The sequence below is a fragment of the Oncorhynchus keta genome, unplaced genomic scaffold, assembly GCF_023373465.1.
Source record: "Oncorhynchus keta strain PuntledgeMale-10-30-2019 unplaced genomic scaffold, Oket_V2 Un_contig_3330_pilon_pilon, whole genome shotgun sequence".
Taxonomy (NCBI): domain Eukaryota; kingdom Metazoa; phylum Chordata; class Actinopteri; order Salmoniformes; family Salmonidae; genus Oncorhynchus; species Oncorhynchus keta.
In genome coordinates, this window is record NW_026287199.1 from 140,283 (window position 1) to 161,343 (window position 21,061).

A 21,061-nucleotide genomic window follows, 5' to 3' on the forward strand; every position below is an offset into this window, starting at 1 on the left:
ATTAAACATGGTATTAAACATGGTATTAAACATGGTATTAAACCTGGTATTAAACATGGTATTAAACGTAGTATTAAACATGGTATTAAACATGGTATTAAACATGGTATTAATTGGGGTATTAAACATGGTATTAAACATGGTATTAAACATGGTATTAAACGTGGTATTAAACGTGGTATTAAACATGGTATTAAATGTGGTATTAAACATGGTATTAAATGTGGTATTAAACATGGTATTAATTGTGGTATTAAACATGGTATTAAACATGGTATTAAACATGGTATTAAACGTGGTATTAAACATGGTATTAAACATGGTATTAAACGTAGTATTAAACATGGTATTAAACATGGTATTAAACATGGTATTAATTGTGGTATTAAACATGGTATTAAACATGGTATTAAACATGGTATTAAACATGGTATTAAACGTGGTATTAAACGTGGTATTAAACATGGTATTAAATGTGGTATTAAACATGGTATTAAATGTGGTATTAAACATGGTATTAAACATGGTATTAAACATGGTATTAAACATGGTATTAATTGTGGTATTAAACATGGTATTAAGCGTGGTATTAAACCTGGTATTAAACATGGTATTAAACATGGTATTAAACATGGTATTAAACCTGGTATTAAACATGGTATTAAACATGGTATTAAACATGGTATTAAACATGGTATTAAACATGGTATTAATTGTGGTGTTAAACATGGTATTAAACGTGGTATTAAACATGGTATTAAACATGGTATTAAACATGGTATTAAACATGGTATTAAACATGGTATTAAACCTGGTATTAAACATGGTATTAAACATGGTATTAAACATGGTATTAAACCTGGTATTAAACATGGTATTAAACATGGTATTAAACGTGGTATTAAACATGGTATTACACATGGTATTAAACATGGTATTAAACATGGTATTAAACGTGGTATTAAACATGGTATTAAACATGGTATTAAACATGGTATTAATCGTGGTATTAAACATGGTATTAAACATGGTATTAAACATGGTATTAAACATGGTATTAAACATGGTATTACACATGGTATTAAACATGGTATTAAACGTGGTATTAAACGTGGTATTAAACATGGTATTAAACATGGTATTACACATGGTATTAAACATGGTATTAAACATGGTATTAAACATGGTATTAAACATGGTATTACACATGGTATTAAACGTAGTATTAAACATGGTATTAAACATGGTATTAAACATGGTATTACACATGGTATTAAACGTAGTATTAAACATGGTATTAAACATGGTATTAAACATGGTATTAAAGGGATATGATATAAGCACCTCAACTAGTCTTGAGGAATGCAATCATTATCTGCAAATGGATAATATGAATGGAAAATAGATCCAGTGTAAGGCTCCAGTTATCATGAAGTAAAGAATACTACAATATCTAGTATGAAAGTGTAAGGCTCCAGGTAACATGAAGTAACGAATACTACAATATCTAGTATGAAAGTGTAAGGCTCCAGTTATCATGAAGTAAAGAATACTACAATATCTAGTATGAAAGTGATGTCTAGTACAGTGACTCCTCCCCCTGGACTGTGATGTCCGTCTGCTACTCCTGTACAGAACACTACTGTTGTTGTTGTTGTTATTTAAAGTGAGAACTCCTCCCCGCTGGACTGTGATGTCAGTCTGCTGCTCCTGTACAGAACACTGCTGTTGTTGTTGTTATTGACAACGGTAACACTATGACAACAACCCTTCAACATTCTCTCCAGGTGGTTCCGGAACTTGACCCCAACGAACACGTAGAACAACGGGTTGAGACAGCAGTAGGAGAACGCCAGCAGCCTGGTCACATAGAAGGAGTAGTCTAACGTGATGCTGGTGCCACACTCGTCCCATAGTGTTGTGGATGAATCAGCACCGCCACCATCTTGACTCCTATACACCAGCGTCCTGAGGAAGATGACCACGTTGTACGGCGCCCAGCCCACAAAGAAAACCAGGACCAGGCCGAAGACCAGCCTGGCGGTCCTGTGGCTCCTCCTGTCTCCTCCGCTCCTCTGGCGTCTAACCCTAACCCTGGGTCTCAGGAGGCGGACTAGAATCTGACTGTAACAGACACACACCACTAATAATGTCACTATGAACAGGATGTTCTGCTGGTAGACCCCCCACAGCCTCCAGCTGACATCTGCAACCTCACAGTACCGCTGTTCACCACTAGGGGCGTTAGAGTCACTAGGCCCATCAGGGTTGTTAGGGTCCAGAGGGTGTTTAAGGTCAGTAGAATCAGTGATGATGAACTTGGTAAAGATGAGAGCTGGCATAGCAGCTAACAGACTGACGGTCCAGACGACCAATGATACGACAGCGCTCCAGGTGCCCTGAGAGTGGGAGGGGCCTGACACCAGGTAAGACAGGGGGTGGAGCACGGCCAGGTAACGATGCAGTGTCATGAGGATGAGGAAGATGCCACTGCTGTAGTAGCCAGCATAGAACAGGAAGCTAACCGCCTTACACGTGAGGTCACCGTAGCTCCAGCCAATCAGGTGATAGGAGACCCAGAAGGGGAGGCCGCAGGTGAACACCAGGTCAGACAACGCCAGGTTCATCATAAACGCATTTGTCAGTGACCGAAGATGCTCGTACCTGGGAGAGAAGCAGACACACAACACTGTTTTACACACAACACTGTTTTAAACACAACACTGTTTTACACACAACACTGTTTTACACACAACACTGTTTTAAACACAACACTGTTTTAAACACAACACTGTTTTACACACAACACTGTTTTAAACACAACACTGTTTTAAACACAACACTGTTTTACACACAACACTGTTTTAAACACAACACTGTTTTAAACACAACACTGTTTTAAACACAACACTGTTTTACACACAACACTGTTTTAAACACAACACTGTTTTACACACAACACTGTTTTAAACACAACACTGTTTTACACACAACACTGTTTTACACACAACACTGTTTTACACACAACACTGTTTTAAACACAACACTGTTTTACACACAACACTGTTTTAAACACAACACTGATGAAGACGACAGTAGTAGTCCTACCCTGTAACCCTGATGAAGACTACAGTAGTAGTCCTACCCTGTAACCCTGACAAAGACTACAGTAGTAGTCCTACCCTGTAACCCTGATGAAGACTACAGTAGTAGTCCTACCCTGTAACCCTGACGAAGACTACAGTAGTAGTCCTACCCTGTAACCCTGATGAAGACTACAGTAGTAGTCCTACCCTGTAACCCTGATGAAGGCTTCAGTAGTAGTCCTACCCTGTAACCCTGACGAAGACTACAGTAGTAGTCCTACCCTGTAACCCTGATGAAGACTACAGTAGTAGTCCGACCCTATAACCCTGATGAAGACTACAGTAGTAGTCCTACCCTGAAACCCTGACGAAGACTACAGTAGTAGTCCTACCCTGTAACCCTGATGAAGACTACAGTAGTAGTCCTACCCTATAACCCTGATGAAGACTACAGTAGTAGTCCTACCCTGTAACCCTGATGAAGACTAAAGTAGTAGTCCTACCCTGTAACCCTGATGAAGACTACAGTAGTAGTCCTACCCTGTAACCCTGATGAAGACTACAGTAGTAGTCCTACACTGAAACCCTGACGAAGACTACAGTAGTAGTCCTACCCTATAACCCTGATGTAGACTACAGTAGTAGTCCTACCCTATAACCCTGATGAAGACTACAGTAGTAGTCCTACCCTATAACCCTGACGAAGACTACAGTAGTAGTCCTACCCTGTAACCCTGACGAAGACTAAAGTAGTAGTCCTACCCTGTAACCCTGACAAAGACTACAGTAGTAGTCCTACCCTGTAACCCTGACGAAGACTACAGTAGTAGTCCTACCCTATAACCCTGACGAAGACTACAGTAGTAGTCCGACCCTATAACCCTGACGAAGACTACAGTAGTAGTCCTACCCTGTAACCCTGACGAAGACTACAGTAGTAGTCCTACCCTGTAACCCTGACGAAGACTACAGTAGTAGTCCTACCCTGTAACCCTGAGGAAGACTACAGTAGTAGTCCTACCCTGTAACCCTGACGAAGACAACAGTAGTAGTCCTACCCTATAACCCTGACGAAGACTACAGTAGTAGTCCTACCCTGTAACCCTGATGAAGACTACAGTAGTAGTCCTACCCTGTAACCCTGATGAAGACTACAGTAGTAGTCCTACCCTGTAACCCTGACGAAGACTACAGTAGTAGTCCTACCCTGTAACCCTGATGAAGACTAAAGTAGTAGTCCTACCCTGTAACCCTGACGAAGACTACAATAGTAGTCCTACCCTGTAACCCTGACGAAGACTACAGTAGTAGTCCTACCCTGAAACCCTGATGAAGACTACAGTAGTAGTCCTACTATGTAACCCTGATAAAGACTACAGTAATAGTCCTACCCTGTAACCCTGACGAAGACTACAGTAGTAGTCCTACCCTGTAACCCTGACGAAGACTACAGTAGTAGTCCTACCCTGTAACCCTGATGAAGACTACAGTAGTAGTCCTACCCTGTAACCCTGACGAAGACAACAGTAGTAGTCCTACCCTATAAGCCTGACGAAGACTACAGTAGTAGTCCTACCCTGTAACCCTGATGAAGACTACAGTAGTAGTCCTACCCTGTAACCCTGACAGAGACTACAGTAGTAGTCCTACCCTATAACCCTGATGAAGACTACAGTAGTAGTCCGACCCTATAACCCTGATGAAGACTACAGTAGTAGTCCTACCCTGAAACCCTGACGAAGACTACAGTAGTAGTCCTACCCTGTAACCCTGATGAAGACTACAGTAGTAGTCCTACCCTATAACCCTGATGAAGACTACAGTAGTAGTCCTACCCTGTAACCCTGATGAAGACTAAAGTAGTAGTCCTACCCTGTAACCCTGATGAAGACTACAGTAGTAGTCCTACCCTGTAACCCTGATGAAGACTACAGTAGTAGTCCTACACTGAAACCCTGACGAAGACTACAGTAGTAGTCCTACCCTATAACCTGATGTAGACTACAGTAGTAGTCCTACCCTATAACCCTGATGAAGACTACAGTAGTAGTCCTACCCTATAACCCTGACGAAGACTACAGTAGTAGTCCTACCCTGTAACCCTGACGAAGACTAAAGTAGTAGTCCTACCCTGTAACCCTGACAAAGACTACAGTAGTAGTCCTACCCTGTAACCCTGACGAAGACTACAGTAGTAGTCCTACCCTATAACCCTGACGAAGACTACAGTAGTAGTCCGACCCTATAACCCTGACGAAGACTACAGTAGTAGTCCTACCCTGTAACCCTGACGAAGACTACAGTAGTAGTCCTACCCTGTAACCCTGACGAAGACTACAGTAGTAGTCCTACCCTGTAACCCTGAGGAAGACTACAGTAGTAGTCCTACCCTGTAACCCTGACGAAGACAACAGTAGTAGTCCTACCCTATAACCCTGACGAAGACTACAGTAGTAGTCCTACCCTGTAACCCTGATGAAGACTACAGTAGTAGTCCTACCCTGTAACCCTGATGAAGACTACAGTAGTAGTCCTACCCTGTAACCCTGACGAAGACTACAGTAGTAGTCCTACCCTGTAACCCTGATGAAGACTAAAGTAGTAGTCCTACCCTGTAACCCTGACGAAGACTACAATAGTAGTCCTACCCTGTAACCCTGACGAAGACTACAGTAGTAGTCCTACCCTGAAACCCTGATGAAGACTACAGTAGTAGTCCTACTATGTAACCCTGATAAAGACTACAGTAATAGTCCTACCCTGTAACCCTGACGAAGACTACAGTAGTAGTCCTACCCTGTAACCCTGACGAAGACTACAGTAGTAGTCCTACCCTGTAACCCTGATGAAGACTACAGTAGTAGTCCTACCCTGTAACCCTGACGAAGACAACAGTAGTAGTCCTACCCTATAAGCCTGACGAAGACTACAGTAGTAGTCCTACCCTGTAACCCTGATGAAGACTACAGTAGTAGTCCTACCCTGTAACCCTGACAGAGACTACAGTAGTAGTCCTACCCTATAACCCTGATGAAGACTACAGTAGTAGTCCTACCCTATAACCCTGACAAAGACTACAGTAGTAGTCCTGCCCTGTAACCCTGACGAAGACTACAGTAGTAGTCCTACCCTGTAACCCTGACGAAGACTACAGTAGTAGTCCTACCCTGTAACCCTGACGAAGACTACAGTAGTAGACCTACCCTGTAACCCTGACGAAGACTACAGTAGTAGTTCTACCCTGAACCCTGATGAAGACTACAGTAGTAGTCCTACCCTGTAACCCTGATGAAGACTAAAGTAGTAGTCCTACCCTGTAACCCTGACGAAGACTACAGTAGTAGTCCTACCCTGTAACCCTGACGAAGACTACAGTAGTAGTCCTACCCTGAAACCCTGATGAAGACTACGGTAGTAGTCCTACCCTGTAACCCTGATAAAGACTACAGTAATAGTCCTACCCTGTAACCCTGACGAAGACTACAGTAGTAGTCCTACCCTGTAACCCTGACGAAGACTACAGTAGTAGTCCTACCCTGTAACCCTGATGAAGACTACAGTAGTAGTCCTACCCTGTAACCCTGACGAAGACAACAGTAGTAGTCCTACCCTATAACCCTGACGAAGACTACAGTAGTAGTCCTACCCTGTAACCCTGATGAAGACTACAGTAGTAGTCCTACCCTGTAACCCTGATAAAGACTACAGTAATAGTCCTACCCTGTAACCCTGATGAAGACTACAGTAGTAGTCCTATCCTATAACCCTGATGAAGACTACAGTAATAGTCCTACCCTATAACCCTGATGAAGACTACAGTAGTAGTCCTACCCTGAAACCCTGATGAAGACTACAGTAGTAGTCCTACCCTGTAACGCTGACGAAGACTACAGTAGTAGTCCGACCCTATATCCCTGACGAAGACTACAGTAGTAGTCCTACCCTGTAACCCTGATGAAGACTACAGTAGTAGTCCTACCCTGTAACCCTGATGAAGACTACAATAGTAGTCCTACCCTGTAACCCTGATGAAGACTACAGTAGTAGTCCTACCCTATAACCCTGACGAAGACTACAGTAGTAGTCCTACCCTGTAACCCTGATGAAGACTACAGTAGTAGTCCTACACTGTAACCCTGATGAAGACTAAAGTAGTAGACCTACCCTTTAACCCTGATGAAGACTACAGTAGTAGTCCTACCCTGTAACCCTGATGAAGACTACAGTAGTAGTCCTACCCTGTAACCCTGACGAAGACTACAGTAGTAGTCCTACCCTATAACCCTGATGAAGACTACAGTAGTAGTCCTACCCTGTAACCCTGATGAAGACTACAGTAGTAGTCCGACCCTATAACCCTGATGAAGACTACAGTAGTCCTACCCTATAACCCTGATGAAGACTACAGTAGTAGTCCTACCCTGAAACCCTGACGAAGACTACAGTAGTAGTCCTACCCTATAACCCTGATGAAGACTACAGTAAGAGTCCTAACTTGTAACCCTGATGAAGACTACAGTAATAGTCCTAACTTGTAACCCTGATGAAGACTACAGTAAGAGTCCTACCCTGTAACCCTGATGAAGACTACAGTAATAGTCCTACCCTATAACCCTGATGAAGACTACAGTAGTAGGTCTACACTGTAACCCTGATGAAGACTACAGTAGTAGTCCTACCCTGTAACCCTGATGAAGACTACAGTAATAGTCCTACCCTATAACCCTGATGAAGACTACAGTAGTAGTCCTACCCTGTAACCCTGACGAAGACTACAGTAGTAGTCCTACCCTATAGCCCTGACGAAGACTACAGTAGTAGTCCTACCCTGTAACCCTGACGAAGACTACAGTAGTAGTCCGACCCTATAACCCTGACGAAGACTACAGTAGTAGTCCTACCCTGTAACCCTGACGAAGACTACAGTAGTAGTCCTACCCTGTAACCCTGATGAAGACTACAATAGTAGTCCTACCCTGTAACCCTGATGAAGACTACAGTAGTAGTCCTACCCTATAACCCTGACGAAGACTACATTAGTAGTCCTACCCTGTAACCCTGATGAAGACTACAGTAGTAGTCCTACCCTGTAACGCTGATGAAGACTACAGTAGTAGTCCTACCCTATAACCCTGATGAAGACTACAGTAATAGTCCTACCCTGTAGCCCTGATGAAGACTACAGTAGTAGTCCTACCCTGTAACCCTGATGAACACTACAGTAGTAGTCCTACCCTATAACCCTGATGAAGAGTACAGTAGTAGTCCTACCCTGTAACCCTGATGAAGACTACAATAGTAGTCCTACCCTGTAACCCTGATGAAGACTACAGTAGTAGTCTTACCCTGTAACCCTGATGAAGACTAAAGTAGTAGTCCTACCCTGTAACCCTGATGAAGACTACAGTAGTAGTCCTACCCTGTAACCCTGATGAAGACTACAGTAGTAGTCCTACCCTGTAACCCTGATGAAGACTACAGTAGTAGTCCTACCCTGTAACCCTGATGAAGACTACAGTAGTAGTCCGACCCTATAACCCTGATGAAGACTACAGTAGTCCTACCCTATAACCCTGATGAAGACTACAGTAGTAGTCCTACCCTGAAACCCTGACGAAGACTACAGTAGTAGTCCTACCCTATAACCCTGATGAAGACTACAGTAAGAGTCCTAACTTGTAACCCTGATGAAGACTACAGTAATAGTCCTAACTTGTAACCCTGATGAAGACTACAGTAAGAGTCCTACCCTGTAACCCTGATGAAGACTACAGTAATAGTCCTACCCTATAACCCTGATGAAGACTACAGTAGTAGGTCTACCCTGTAACCCTGATGAAGACTACAGTAGTAGTCCTACCCTATAACCCTGATGAAGACTACAGTAGTAGTCCTACCCTATAACCCTGATGAAGACTACAGTAGTAGTCCTACCCTGTAACCCTGATGAAGACTACAGCAGTAGTCCTACCCTATAACCCTGATGAAGACTACAGTAGTAGTCCTACCCTGTAACCCTGACGAAGACTACAGTAGTAGTCCTACCCTGAAACCCTGACGAAGACTACAGTAGTAGTCCTACCCTGAAACCCTGACGAAGACTACAGTAGTAGTCCTACCCTGAAACCCTGATGAAGACTACAGCAGTAGTCCTACCCTATAACCCTGACGAAGACTACAGTAGTAGTCCTACCCTGAAACCCTGACGAAGACTACAGTAGTAGTCCTACCCTGAAACCCTGATGAAGACTACAGTAGTAGTCCTACCCTATAACCCTGATGAAGACTACAGTAGTAGTCCTACCCTGTAACCCTGATGAAGACTACAGTAGTAGTCCGACCCTATAACCCTGATGAAGGCTACAGTAGTACTACCCTATAACCCTGATGAAGACTACAGTAGTAGTCCTACCCTGTAACCTTGATGAAGACTACAGTAGTAGTCCTACCCTGAAACCCTGACGAAGACTACAGTAGTAGTCCTACCCTATAACCCTGATGAAGACTACAGTAAGAGTCCTAACTTGTAACCCTGATGAAGACTACAGTAATAGTCCTAACTTGTAACCCTGATGAAGACTACAGTAAGAGTCCTACCCTGTAACCCTGATGAAGACTACAGTAATAGTCCTACCCTATAACCCTGATGAAGACTACAGTAGTAGGTCTACCCTGTAACCCTGATGAAGACTACAGTAATAGTCCTGCCCTATAACCCTGATGAAGACTACAGTAGTAGGTCTACCCTGTAACCCTGATGAAGACTACAGTAGTAGTCCTACCCTGAAACCCTGACGAAGACTACAGTAGTAGTCCTACCCTGAAACCCTGACGAAGACTACAGTAATAGTCCTACCCTATAACACTGATGAAGACTACAGTAATAGTCCTACCCTGTAACACTGATGAAGACTACAGTAATAGTCCTACCCTGAAACCCTGATGAAGACTACAGTAAGAGTTATGGTTTAAACTAGGCTCTCCAACCCTCTTCCAAGAGAGATACCCTTCTGTAGGTTTTCACTCCTACCCTGTTACTGGAGAGGTACCTCCAGGCTCTGATCAGGCCCTACACCCAAACAAGGGCACTGCGTTCATCCACCTCTGGCCTGCTCGCCTCCCTACCACTGAGGAAGTACAGTTCCCGCTCAGCCCAGTCAAAACTGTTCGCTGCTCTGGCCCCCCAATGGTGGAACAAACTCCCTCACGACGCCAGGACAGCGGAGTCAATCACCACCTTCCGGAGACACCTGAAACCCCACCTCTTCAAGGAATACCTAGGATAGGGTAAGTAAGGGTAGGTAATCCTTCTCCCCCCCAACAAGATTTAGATGCAAGTGGCTGTTCCACTGGTTGTCATAAGGTGTATGCACCAATTTGTAAGTCGCTCTGGATAAGAGCGTCTGCTAAATGACTTAAATGTAAATGTAAATGTAAATACCATCCTGGAGGTTTTAACTCCAACCCTGTTACTGGTGAGATACCATCCTAGAGGTTTTAACTCCAACCCTGTTCCTGGAGAGATACCCTCCTGTAGGTTTTAACTCCAACCCTGTTCCTGGAGAGATACCCTCCTGTAGGTTTTAACTCCAACCCTGTTCCTGGAGAGAGACCCTCCTGTAGGATTTAACTCCAACCCTGTTCCTGGAGAGAGAGCCTCCTGTAGGTTTTAACTCCAACCCTGTTCCTGGAGAGATACTCTCCTGTAGGTTTTCGCTCCAACCCCAGTTGTAACTAACCTGGTTCAGTTTTCAACCAACTAATTATAAGAATCAGGTGTTCTAGATTCCTTCAGATAACACAGACCAGTGAGGAAGACCCCACTCCTTCAGGTTACACAGACCACTGAGGAAGACCCCACTCCTTCAGATAACACAGACCACTGAGGAAGACCCCACTCCTTCAGATAACACAGACCACTGAGGAAGACCCCACTCCTTCAGATAACACAGACCAGTGAGGAAGACCCCACTCCTTCAGATAACACAGACCACTGAGGAAGACCCCACTCCTTCAGATAACAAAAACCACTGAGGAAGACCCCACTCCTTCAAATTAGCACAATACTTCCTCCATCCTGTCACTAGTTACCTCGCTCTCTCAAAACAAGATGCATGACAAGAGCAGCAAGCCAAGTTAAAATGAGGAAAATATTAATGATCTATTTCTCATCATCAGACTGTCCTACCTGGCCAGAATCACCAGCACCAGCAGGTTACCCACAAGGCTTAGCACAATGACCACGGAGAGGACCATGGGTGTGACGAGGGCTCCGAACCTGACCACGTCTGTCTTAGAGCAGCGTTCATCCCCGTACTCCTCGTCATAGTCGGCGCTGCCGTAGAAATCAGTGGTGACATTGGTTCCGTTGCCGGGAGTAGTAGGTCTCAATCCTTCCTCTACAGTGCTATACAGGTTCCCTGTAGGAAACCTCTGAGATTGAAAAAGTCTTAATGAGTGAGATTCCTATAAGGGGAAAAAGGTTCAACGATACCCAGTAACAATAACATCCTGAAATACTAATAAATATACCATTATATTTGACCTACAATGGTATCAGTTCCTGTTTTACTAGCTCCTAGTCTGAGTCACTCAATCTGGGTTACTAAACAATACATCTCCATGAGCGACACAATCATATCTGTGATAAAGTGTTACAAGCTGAAGTGAACGGTAGGCATGTTAAAATATACTGAACAAAAATAGAAACGCATCCCGCAACAATTTCAAAGATTTTACTGAGTTACAGTTCATATCAGGGGCAATGTGATACAAAAGGTGGCAACGCTGTGCTTTAGGACCATGTGGACACCTCCTTACCGGTAGAGTAGGCTGTTTTGAGTGTTCAGCCGGCTGAGTTAGGATCAAACGGACACCACAGAGCGGGCTGACAGGCTGTGTGAAGGCAAAGCTTCTGGAAGGCTGGCTGGACCAGCATGGGAGAGTTGAGCATAGTTCAATGTGTATGTGTTGCGCTCTGTCACCGAGTTGTAAAAGCAAGCAGAGCAGAAACTGGCTACTCTTTATTTGACTGATGTAGCTGGCAAGGTAACTGCTGTTTAACTTAACAGGAAAAAAAACTTGTGTTTATTCGCAGTGCTGAGCTACTATTGTAACAGACATGTACAGTAACGTAAGCTAATGTTTCATCCCATCTCGACTGAGGTGAATAAATAAGCTATGCTAGCTAGTAATAGCTACCACAGCCAGGTCAGCGCTAGCCTCTAGTTATCTGTCTGAAAGGAATAACTTATGTCGCTGTTGTTTGTATGAAAAACATTTCTAGCCTTTGTTTGTCCCGTTTTAGAAGTTAAATAACTTTGCAAGCGCCAGTTGATGTATCGTTCGAAAAAGAGCTGGCCAAAAGTTGGCTAACCAAACTAGACCTGAATCAAACTAGCCCTGAATCAAACTAGACCTGAATCACACTAGACCTGTGGTTAGAGTGTAGAGGCGGCAGGGTAGCCTAGTGGTTAGAGTGTAGAGGAGGCAGGGTGGCCTAGTGGTTAGAGTGTAGAGGCGGCAGGGTAGCCTATTGGTTAGAGTGTAGAGGCGGCAGTGTAGCCTAGTGGTTAGAGTGTAGAGGCGGCAGGGAAGCCTAGTGGTTAGAGTGTAGAGGAGGCAGGGTAGCCTAGTGGTTAGAGTGTAGAGGCGGCAGGGTGGCCTAGTGGTTAGAGTGTAGAGGAGGCAGGGTGGCCTAGTGGTTAGAGTGTAGAGGCGGCAGGGTGGCCTAGCGGTTAGAGTGTAGAGTTTAGGCAGGGTGGCCTAGCGGTTAGAGTGTAGAGGCGGCAGGGTAGCCTAGTGGTTAGAGTGTATAGGCGGCAGGGTAGCCTAGTGGTTAGAGTGTAGAGGAGGCAGGGTGGCCTAGCGGTTAGAGTGTAGAGTTTAGGCAGGGTGGCCTAGCGGTTAGAGTGTAGAGGCGGCAGGGTAGCCTAGTGGTTAGAGTGTATAGGCGGCAGGGTAGCCTAGTGGTTAGAGTGTAGAGGAGGCAGGGTGGCCTAGTGGTTAGAGTGTAGAGGCGGCAGGGTGGCCTAGTGGTTAGAGTGTAGAGGCGGCAGGGTGGCCTAGTGGTTAGAGTGTAGAGTTTAGGCAGGGTGGCCTAGCGGTTAGAGTGTAGAGGCGGCAGGGTGGCCTAGTGGTTAGAGTGTGGAGGAGGCAGGGTGGCCTAGTGGTTAGAGTGTAGAGGCGGCAGGGTGGCCTAGCGGTTAGAGTGTAGAGTTTAGGCAGGGTGGCCTAGCGGTTAGAGTGTAGAGGCGGCAGGGTAGCCTAGTGGTTAGAGTGTATAGGCGGCAGGGTAGCCTAGTGGTTAGGGTGTAGAGGAGGCAGGGTGGCCTAGTGGTTAGAGTGTAGAGGCGGCAGGTAGCCTAGTGGTTAGAGTGTAGAGGCGGCAGGATAGCCTAGTGGTTAGAGTGTAGAGGCGGCAGGGTAGCCTAGTGGTTAGAGTGTAGAGTCGGCAGGGTGGCCTAGTGGTTAGAGTGTAGAGGCGGCAGGGTGGCCGAGTGGTTAGAGTGTAGAGGCGGCAGGGTGGCCTAGTGGTTAGAGTTTAGAGGCTGCAGGGTAGCCTAGTGGTTAGAGTGTAGAGGCGGCAGGGTAGCCTAGTGGTTAGAGTGTAGAGGCGGCAGGGTGGCCTAGTGGTTAGAGTGTAGAGGAGGCAGGGTGGCCTAGTGGTTAGAGTGTAGAGGGGGACAGGGTAGCCTAGGGATTAGAGTGTAGAGGCGGCAGGGTGGCCTAGTGGTTAGAGTGTAGAGGCGGCAGGGTAGCCTAGCGGTTAGAGTGTAGAGGCGGCAGGGTGGCCTAGTGGTTAGAGTGTAGAGGAGGCAGGTAGCCTAGCGGTTAGAGTGTAGAGGAGGCAGGGTAGCCTAGTGGTTAGAGTGTAGAGGCGGCAGGGTGGCCTAGTGGTTAGAGTGTAGAGGAGGCAGGGTAGCCTAGCGGTTAGAATGTAGAGGCGGCAGGGTGGCCTAAAGGTTAGAGTGTAGAGGTGGCAGGGTAGCCTAGTGGTTAGAGTGTAGAGGCGGCAGGTAGCCTAGTGGTTAGAGTGTAGAGGCGGCAGGGTAGCCTAGTGGTTAGAGTGTAGAGGAGGCAGGGTAGCCTAGTGGTTAGAGGGTAGAGGAGGCAGGTAGCCTAGTGGTTAGAGTGTAGAGGCGGCAGGGTAGCCTAGTGGTTAGAGTGTAGAGGCGGCAGGGTAGCCTAGTGGTTAGAGTGTAGAGGCGGCAGGGTGGCCTAGTGGTTAGAGTGTAGAGGCGGCAGGGTGGCCTAGTGGTTAGAGTGTAGAGGCGGCAGGGTGGCCTAGTGGTTAGAGTGTAGAGGCGGCAGGGTGGCCTAGTGGTTAGAGTTTAGAGGCTGCAGGGTAGCCTAGTGGTTAGAGTGTAGAGGCGGCAGGGTAGCCTAGTGGTTAGAGTGTAGAGGCGGCAGGGTGGCCTAGTGGTTAGAGTGTAGAGGTGGCAGGGTAGCCTAGTGGTTAGAGTGTAGGGGCGGCAGGGTAGCCTAGTGGTTAGAGTGTAGGGGCGGCAGGGTAGCCTAGTGGTTAGAGTGTAGAGGCGGCAGGGTAGCCTAGTGGTTAGAGTGTAGAGGCGACAGGGTGGCCTAGTGTTTCGAGCGTTGGACCCACCGGCATTCATTCCCACTACCTCAAGGACTGGTCCTACCCACTACCACAAGGACTGGTCCTACCCACTACCACATGGACTGGTCCTACCCACTACCACAAGGACCAGTCCTACCTACTACCACAAGGACTGGTCCTACCCACTACCACAAGGACTGGTCCTACCCATTACCACAAGGACCAGTCCTACCTACTACCTCAAGGACTGATCCTACCCAACCACAGTCCTACCCACTACTTCAAGGACTGGTCCAACCCAACCACAGTCCTACCCACTACCTCAAGGACTGGTCCAACCACAGTCCTACCCACTACCTCAAGGACTGGTCCAACCACAGTCCTACCCACTACCTCAAGGACTGGTCCAACTGCAGTCCTACCCACTACCTCAAGGACTAGTCCAACCCAACTGCAGTCCTACCCACTACCTCAAGGACTAGTCCAACTGCAGTCCTACCCACTACCTCAAGGACTAGTCCAACCCAACTGCAGTCCTACCCACTACCTCAAGAACTGGTCCAACCGCAGTCCTACCCACTACCTCAAGGACTGGTCCAACTGCAGCCCTACCCACTACCTCAAGGACTGGTCCAACCCAACTGCAGTCCTACCCACTACCTCAAGGACTGGTCCAACCACAGTCCTACCCACTACCTCAAGGACTGGTCCAACCCAACTGCAGTCCTACCCACTACCTCAAGGACTGTTCCAACCACAGTCCTACCCACTACCTCAAGGACTAGTCCAACCCAACTGCAGTCCTACCCACTACCTCAAGGACTAGTCCAACCCAACTGCAGTCCTACCCACTACCTCAAGGACTGGTCCAACCCAACCACAGTCCTACCCACTACCTCAAGGACTGTTCCAACCACAGTCCTACCCACTACCTCAAGGACTAGTCCAACCCAACTGCAGTCCTACCCACTACCTCAAGGACTAGTCCAACCCATCCACAGTCCTACCCACTACCTCAAGGACTGGTCCAACCCAAACACAGTCCTATCCACTACCTCAAGGACTGGTCCAACTGCAGTCCTACCCACTACCTCAAGGACTGGTCCAACCCAACCACAGTCCTACCCACTACCTCAAGGACTGGTCCAACCACAGTCCTATCCACTACCTCAAGGACTGGTCCAACCCAACCACAGTCCTACCCACTACCTCAAGGACTGGTCTAACCACAGTCCTACCCACTACCTCAAGGACTGGTCCAACCCAACTGCAGTCCTACCCACTACCTCAAGGACTGGTCCAACTGCAGTCCTACCCACTACCTCAAGGACTGGTCCAACCCAACCACAGTCCTACCCACTACCTCAAGGACTGGTCCAACCCAACTGCAGTCCTACCCACTACCTCAAGGACTGGTCCAACTGCAGTCCTACCCACTACCTCAAGGACTGGTCCAACCCAACCACAGTCCTACCCACTACCTCAAGGACTAGTCCAACCCAACTGCAGTCCTACCCACTACCTCAAGGACTGGTCCAACTGCAGTCCTACCCACTACCTCAAGGACTAGTCCAACCCAACTGCAGTCCTACCCACTACCTCAAGGACTGGTCCAACTGCAGTCCTACCCACTACCTCAAGGACTAGTCCAACCCAACTGCAGTCCTACCCACTACCTCAAGGACTGGTCCAACTGCAGTCCTACCCACTACCTCAAGGACTGGTCCAACTGCAGTCCTACCCACTACCTCAAGGACTGGCCCAACCCAGCCACAGTCCTACCCACTACCTCAAGGACTGGTCCATCCCAACCGCAGTCCTGAAATGTTATGTGAAGCAGCTCACTTGCCAGCCATGGTCCCCGCAATTTTGCGCCCTATTGGCAATTTCAAAGGTATAAAAATAACTTCAGAAATAGGTTTAAATTACCAGAGATTCTCACATGGCCCTTATATTGTATTACTGGGCTATATCAGCCAATATGATATATGTAGTTAGAAGAGAGCAGAGTTGGAGAGACTTGCACTCCCTCTTGAGCTATTTTTTTTAGATTTTCAGACAGAGAAATATGGGGGATCATAATTTAGCCCTATTTCTAGGCAATGTAGTAAACTATAGCCTAACCATAGGCCTATTTAGGAAGTCAATTTCCTTGGAAAGATATGTTTCTCCGCCCATGCATAGGCTATAGACTACTCTATTTAATTGAGGCCACACGGGCACCTGATCGCTCAGGTATGGCTACTGAACTGGAAACAGAGAGAATGATGATGCTACGTTTTGCCTAGGGGTATAGCCGACCTTTTAGGAGGACGATTTGCAGCCAGAGACAAATAAATGGGTAATTAATACATATTGAAAATGAAAAGGCGCAACGCTCGCTCACCATAGTAACCTAACCTATGGTCACCATAGTAACCTAACCCATGGTCACCATAGCAACCTAACCCATGGTCACCATAGTAGCCTAACCTATGGTCACCATAGTAGCCTAACCTATGGTCACCATAGTAGCCTAGCCTATGGTCACCATAGTAGCCTAACCTATGGTCACCATAGTAACCTAACCTATCGTCACCCTAGTAGCCTAACCTATCGTCACCCTAGTAACCTAACCTATCGTCACCCTAGTAGCCTAACCTATCGTCACCCTAGTAGCCTAACCTATCGTCACCCTAGTAGCCTAACCTATCGTCACCCTAGTAACCTAACCTATGGTCACCATAGTATCCTAACCCATGGTCACCATAGTAACCTAACCTATGGTCACCATAGTAGCCTAACCCATGGTCACCATAGTAACCTAACCCATGGTTACCATAGTAGCCTAACCTATGGTCACCATAGTAACCTAACCTATGGTCACTATAGTATCCTAACCTATGGTCACCATAGTAACCTAACCTATGTTCTCCATAGTAGCCTAACCTATGGTCACCATAGTATCCTAACCTATGGTCACCCTAGTAGCCTAACCTATCGTCACCCTAGTAGCCTAACCTATCGTCACCGTAGTAGCCTAACCTATCGTCACCCTAGTAGCCTAACCTATCGTCACCCTAGTAGCCTAACCTATCGTCACCCTAGTAGCCTAACCTATCGTCACCATAGTAGCCTAACCTATCGTCACCCTAGTAGCCTAACCTATCGTCGCCCTAGTAGCCTAACCTATCGTCACCCTAGTAGCCTAACCTATCGTCACCCTAGTAGCCTAACCTATCGTCACCCTAGTAGCTTAACCTATCATCACCCTAGTAGCCTACCCTATCGTCACCCTAGTAGCCTAGCCTATCGTCACCATAGTAGCCTACCCTATCGTCACCCTAGTAGCCTAACCTATCGTCGCCCTAGTAGCCTAACCTATCGTCACCCTAGTAGCCTAACCTATCGTCACCCTAGTAGCCTAACCTATCGTCACCATAGTAGCCTAACCTATCGTCACCCTAGTAGCCTAACCTATCGTCACCGTAGTAGCCTAACCTATCGTCACCATAGTAGCCTAACCTATCGTCACCATAGTAGCCTAACCTATCGTCACCCTAGTAGCCTAACCTATCGTCACCCTAGTAGCCTAACCTATCGTCACCCTAGTAACCTAACCTATCGTCACCCTAGTAGCCTAACCTATCGTCACCCTAGTAGCCTAACCTATCGTCACCCTAGTAGCCTAACCTATCGTCACCCTAGTAGCCTAACCTATCGTCACCCTAGTAACCTAACCTATCGTCACCCTAGTAACCTAACCTATCGTCACCATAGTAACCTAACCTATGTGCATGTTATGCCTTTTCCTTTTCATTGATGATTAAGTTGCTGGATATTGGTGGGAACTGGAACACGCTGTCGTACATGTTGATCCAGAGCATCCCAAACATGCTCAATTGGTGACATGTCTGAGTATACAGGCCATGGAAGAACTGGGACATTTTCAGCTTCCAGGAATTGTGTCCAGATCCTTGTGACATGGGGCCCTGCATTATCATGCTGAAACACGAGGTGGATAAATGGCACGACAATGGGCCTCAAACTTGTCACAGTATCACTGTGCATTCAAATTGCCATCAATAAAATGTAATTGTGTTTTTTGTCCGTAGCTTATGCCTGCCCATAGCATAACCCCACCGCCACCATGAGGCACTCGGTTCACAACGTTGACATCAGGAAACACCTCGCCCACACGACACCATACATGTGGCCTGCGGTGGTGTGGTCAGTTAGACGCACTGCCAAGTTCTCTAAAACGATGTTGGAGGTTGCTTATGGTAGAGAAATGTAGTTTCAGTTCTCTGGCAACAGCTCTGGCGGACATTCCTGCAGTCAGCATGCCAAATTCACGCTCCCTCAACTTGAGACATCTGTGGAATTGTGTTGTCTGACAAAACTGCACATTTTAGTGGCCTTTTATTGTCCACAGCACAAGGTGTACTTGATCATGCTGTTTAATCAGATTCTTGATCTGCCAGCCCTGTCAAGTGGATGGATTGTCTTGGTGAAGGAGAAATGCTCACTAACAGGGATGTAAACACATTTGTGCAAACATTTGAGAGATATAAACTTTCAGTCTGTATGGAACATTTCTAGGATCTTTAATTTCAGCTCATGAAACATGGGACCAACACTTTACATGTGGAGTTTATATTTATGTTCAGTATATATTTGTTCAGTATATATTTGTTCAGTATATATTTGTTCAGTATATATTTGTTCAGTATATATTTGTTCAGTATATATTTGTTCAGTATATATTTGTTCAGTATATATTTGTTCAGTATATATTTGTTCAGTATATATTTGTTCAGTATATATTTGTTCAGTATATATTTGTTCAGTATATATTTGTTCAGTATATATTTGTTCAGTATATATTTGTTCAGTATATATTTGTTCAGTATATATTTGTTCAGTATATATTTGTTCAGTATATATTTGTTCAGTATATATTTGTTCAGTATATATTTGTTCAGTATATATTTGTTCAGTATATATTTGTTCAGTATATATTTGTTCAGTATATATTTGTTCAGTATATATTTGTTCAGTATATATTTGTTCAGTATATATTTGTTCAGTATATATTTGTTCAGTATATATTTGTTCAGTATATATTTGTTCAGTATATATTTGTTCAGTATATATTTGTTCAGTATATATTTATGTTCAGTATATATTTATGTTCAGTATATATTTGTTCAGTATATATTTGTTCAGTATATATTTGTTCAGTATATATTTATGTTCAGTATATATTTGTTCAGTATATATTTGTTCAGTATATATTTGTTCAGTATATATTTGTTCAGTATATATTTGTTCAGTATATATTTGTTCAGTATATATTTGTTCAGTATATATTTGTTCAGTATATATTTGTTCAGTATATATTTGTTCAGTATATATTTGTTCAGTGTATATTTGTTCAGTATATATTTGTTCAGTATATTTTTGTTCAGTCTATATTAGATATAAAATGTATATCCCTCCTACCTCCATGTTGACTCCTTCAGCATCCATCTCGCTGTAGAGGTGTGTAGTCCCAGCAGAACAGGACTAGGTGGTGGTAGTGATGATCTGACCGGAACACAGAGACCCTGGAACACAGAGACCCTGGAACACAGAGACCCTGGAAGACAGAGACCCTGGTTGTTGCTAGGTGACTACAGATGAGGATGACTGCTCTGATTCAGTCTACCTGTCTCAGATACCTACTCTGACTGACTGGAACACTAGACCCTAAGGATAGACCAAATGGCACCCTATTCCCTTTATGATGCACTACTTTATATAGTGTACTATGGGGGCTCTGGTCAAAGTAGTGCATCATATAGACCGTTGAGACGCACCAAGTATGGAAGTTGGACCTGAAATCTGTTCCTCATAGAAACAGTGTGGAAGTTGCACCTGAAATCCAACTGCAGGTTTCTGTTCCTCAGAGAAACAGACGAGACAATCGCTACGAGGCGTCACAAATGGCACTCTATTCCCTTTAAAAGGCACTACTTTTAACCAGGCCCACATGGGCTCCCGAGTGACGCAGCGGTCTAAGGCACTGCATCTCAGTGCTAGAGGCATCACTACAGACCTTGGTTTGATTCCAGGCTGTATCACAGCGGTCTAAGGTACTGCATCTCAGTGCAAGAGGCATCACTACAGACCTTGGTTTGATTTCAGGCTGTATCACAGCGGTCTAAGGCACTGCATCTCAGTGCTAGAGGCATCACTACAGACCTTGGTTTGATTCCAGGCTGTATCACAGCGGTCTAAGGCACTGCATCTCAGTGCTAGAGGCATCACTACAGACCTTGGTTCGATTCCAGGCTGTATCACAAACGGACGTGATTGGGAGTCCCCCAGCGTCGTCTGGGTTAGGGTTTGGCCGGTGTAGGCCGTCATTGTTAAATAAGAATTTGTTCTT

At 45.6% G+C, this 21,061-nt stretch overlaps 1 protein-coding gene across 1 annotated transcript; it reads right to left on the minus strand.

The window, feature by feature from the left end:
- Positions 1–1,641: 1,641 nt before the first annotated feature.
- On the minus strand, positions 1,642–20,310 carry LOC118378699 (chemokine XC receptor 1-like). Its single transcript, XM_052508033.1, has 3 exons — positions 20,134–20,310; positions 11,275–11,519; positions 1,642–2,664 (listed from the first exon to the last, which is right to left on the minus strand). Exons 1-3 carry the CDS (start codon positions 20,158–20,160, stop codon positions 1,662–1,664), a joined length of 1,275 nt encoding a protein of 424 aa, XP_052363993.1. The 5' UTR covers positions 20,161–20,310; the 3' UTR covers positions 1,642–1,661.
- Positions 20,311–21,061: the final 751 nt, after the last annotated feature.

What these genes read in the sequence shown, in the direction of transcription:
- LOC118378699 (XM_052508033.1), bottom strand. Translation starts at nt 20,160, where the DNA reads ATGGATGCTGAAGGAGTCAACATGGAG. An exon ending in CTGAAGGAGTCAACATGGAG is followed by an intron (nt 11,520 to 20,133) that starts GTAGGAGGGATA and finishes TTTCAATCTCAG; the next exon opens with AGGTTTCCTACAGGGAACCT. An exon ending in GTGCTGGTGATTCTGGCCAG is followed by an intron (nt 2,665 to 11,274) that starts GTAGGACAGTCT and finishes CTTCTCTCCCAG; the next exon opens with GTACGAGCATCTTCGGTCAC.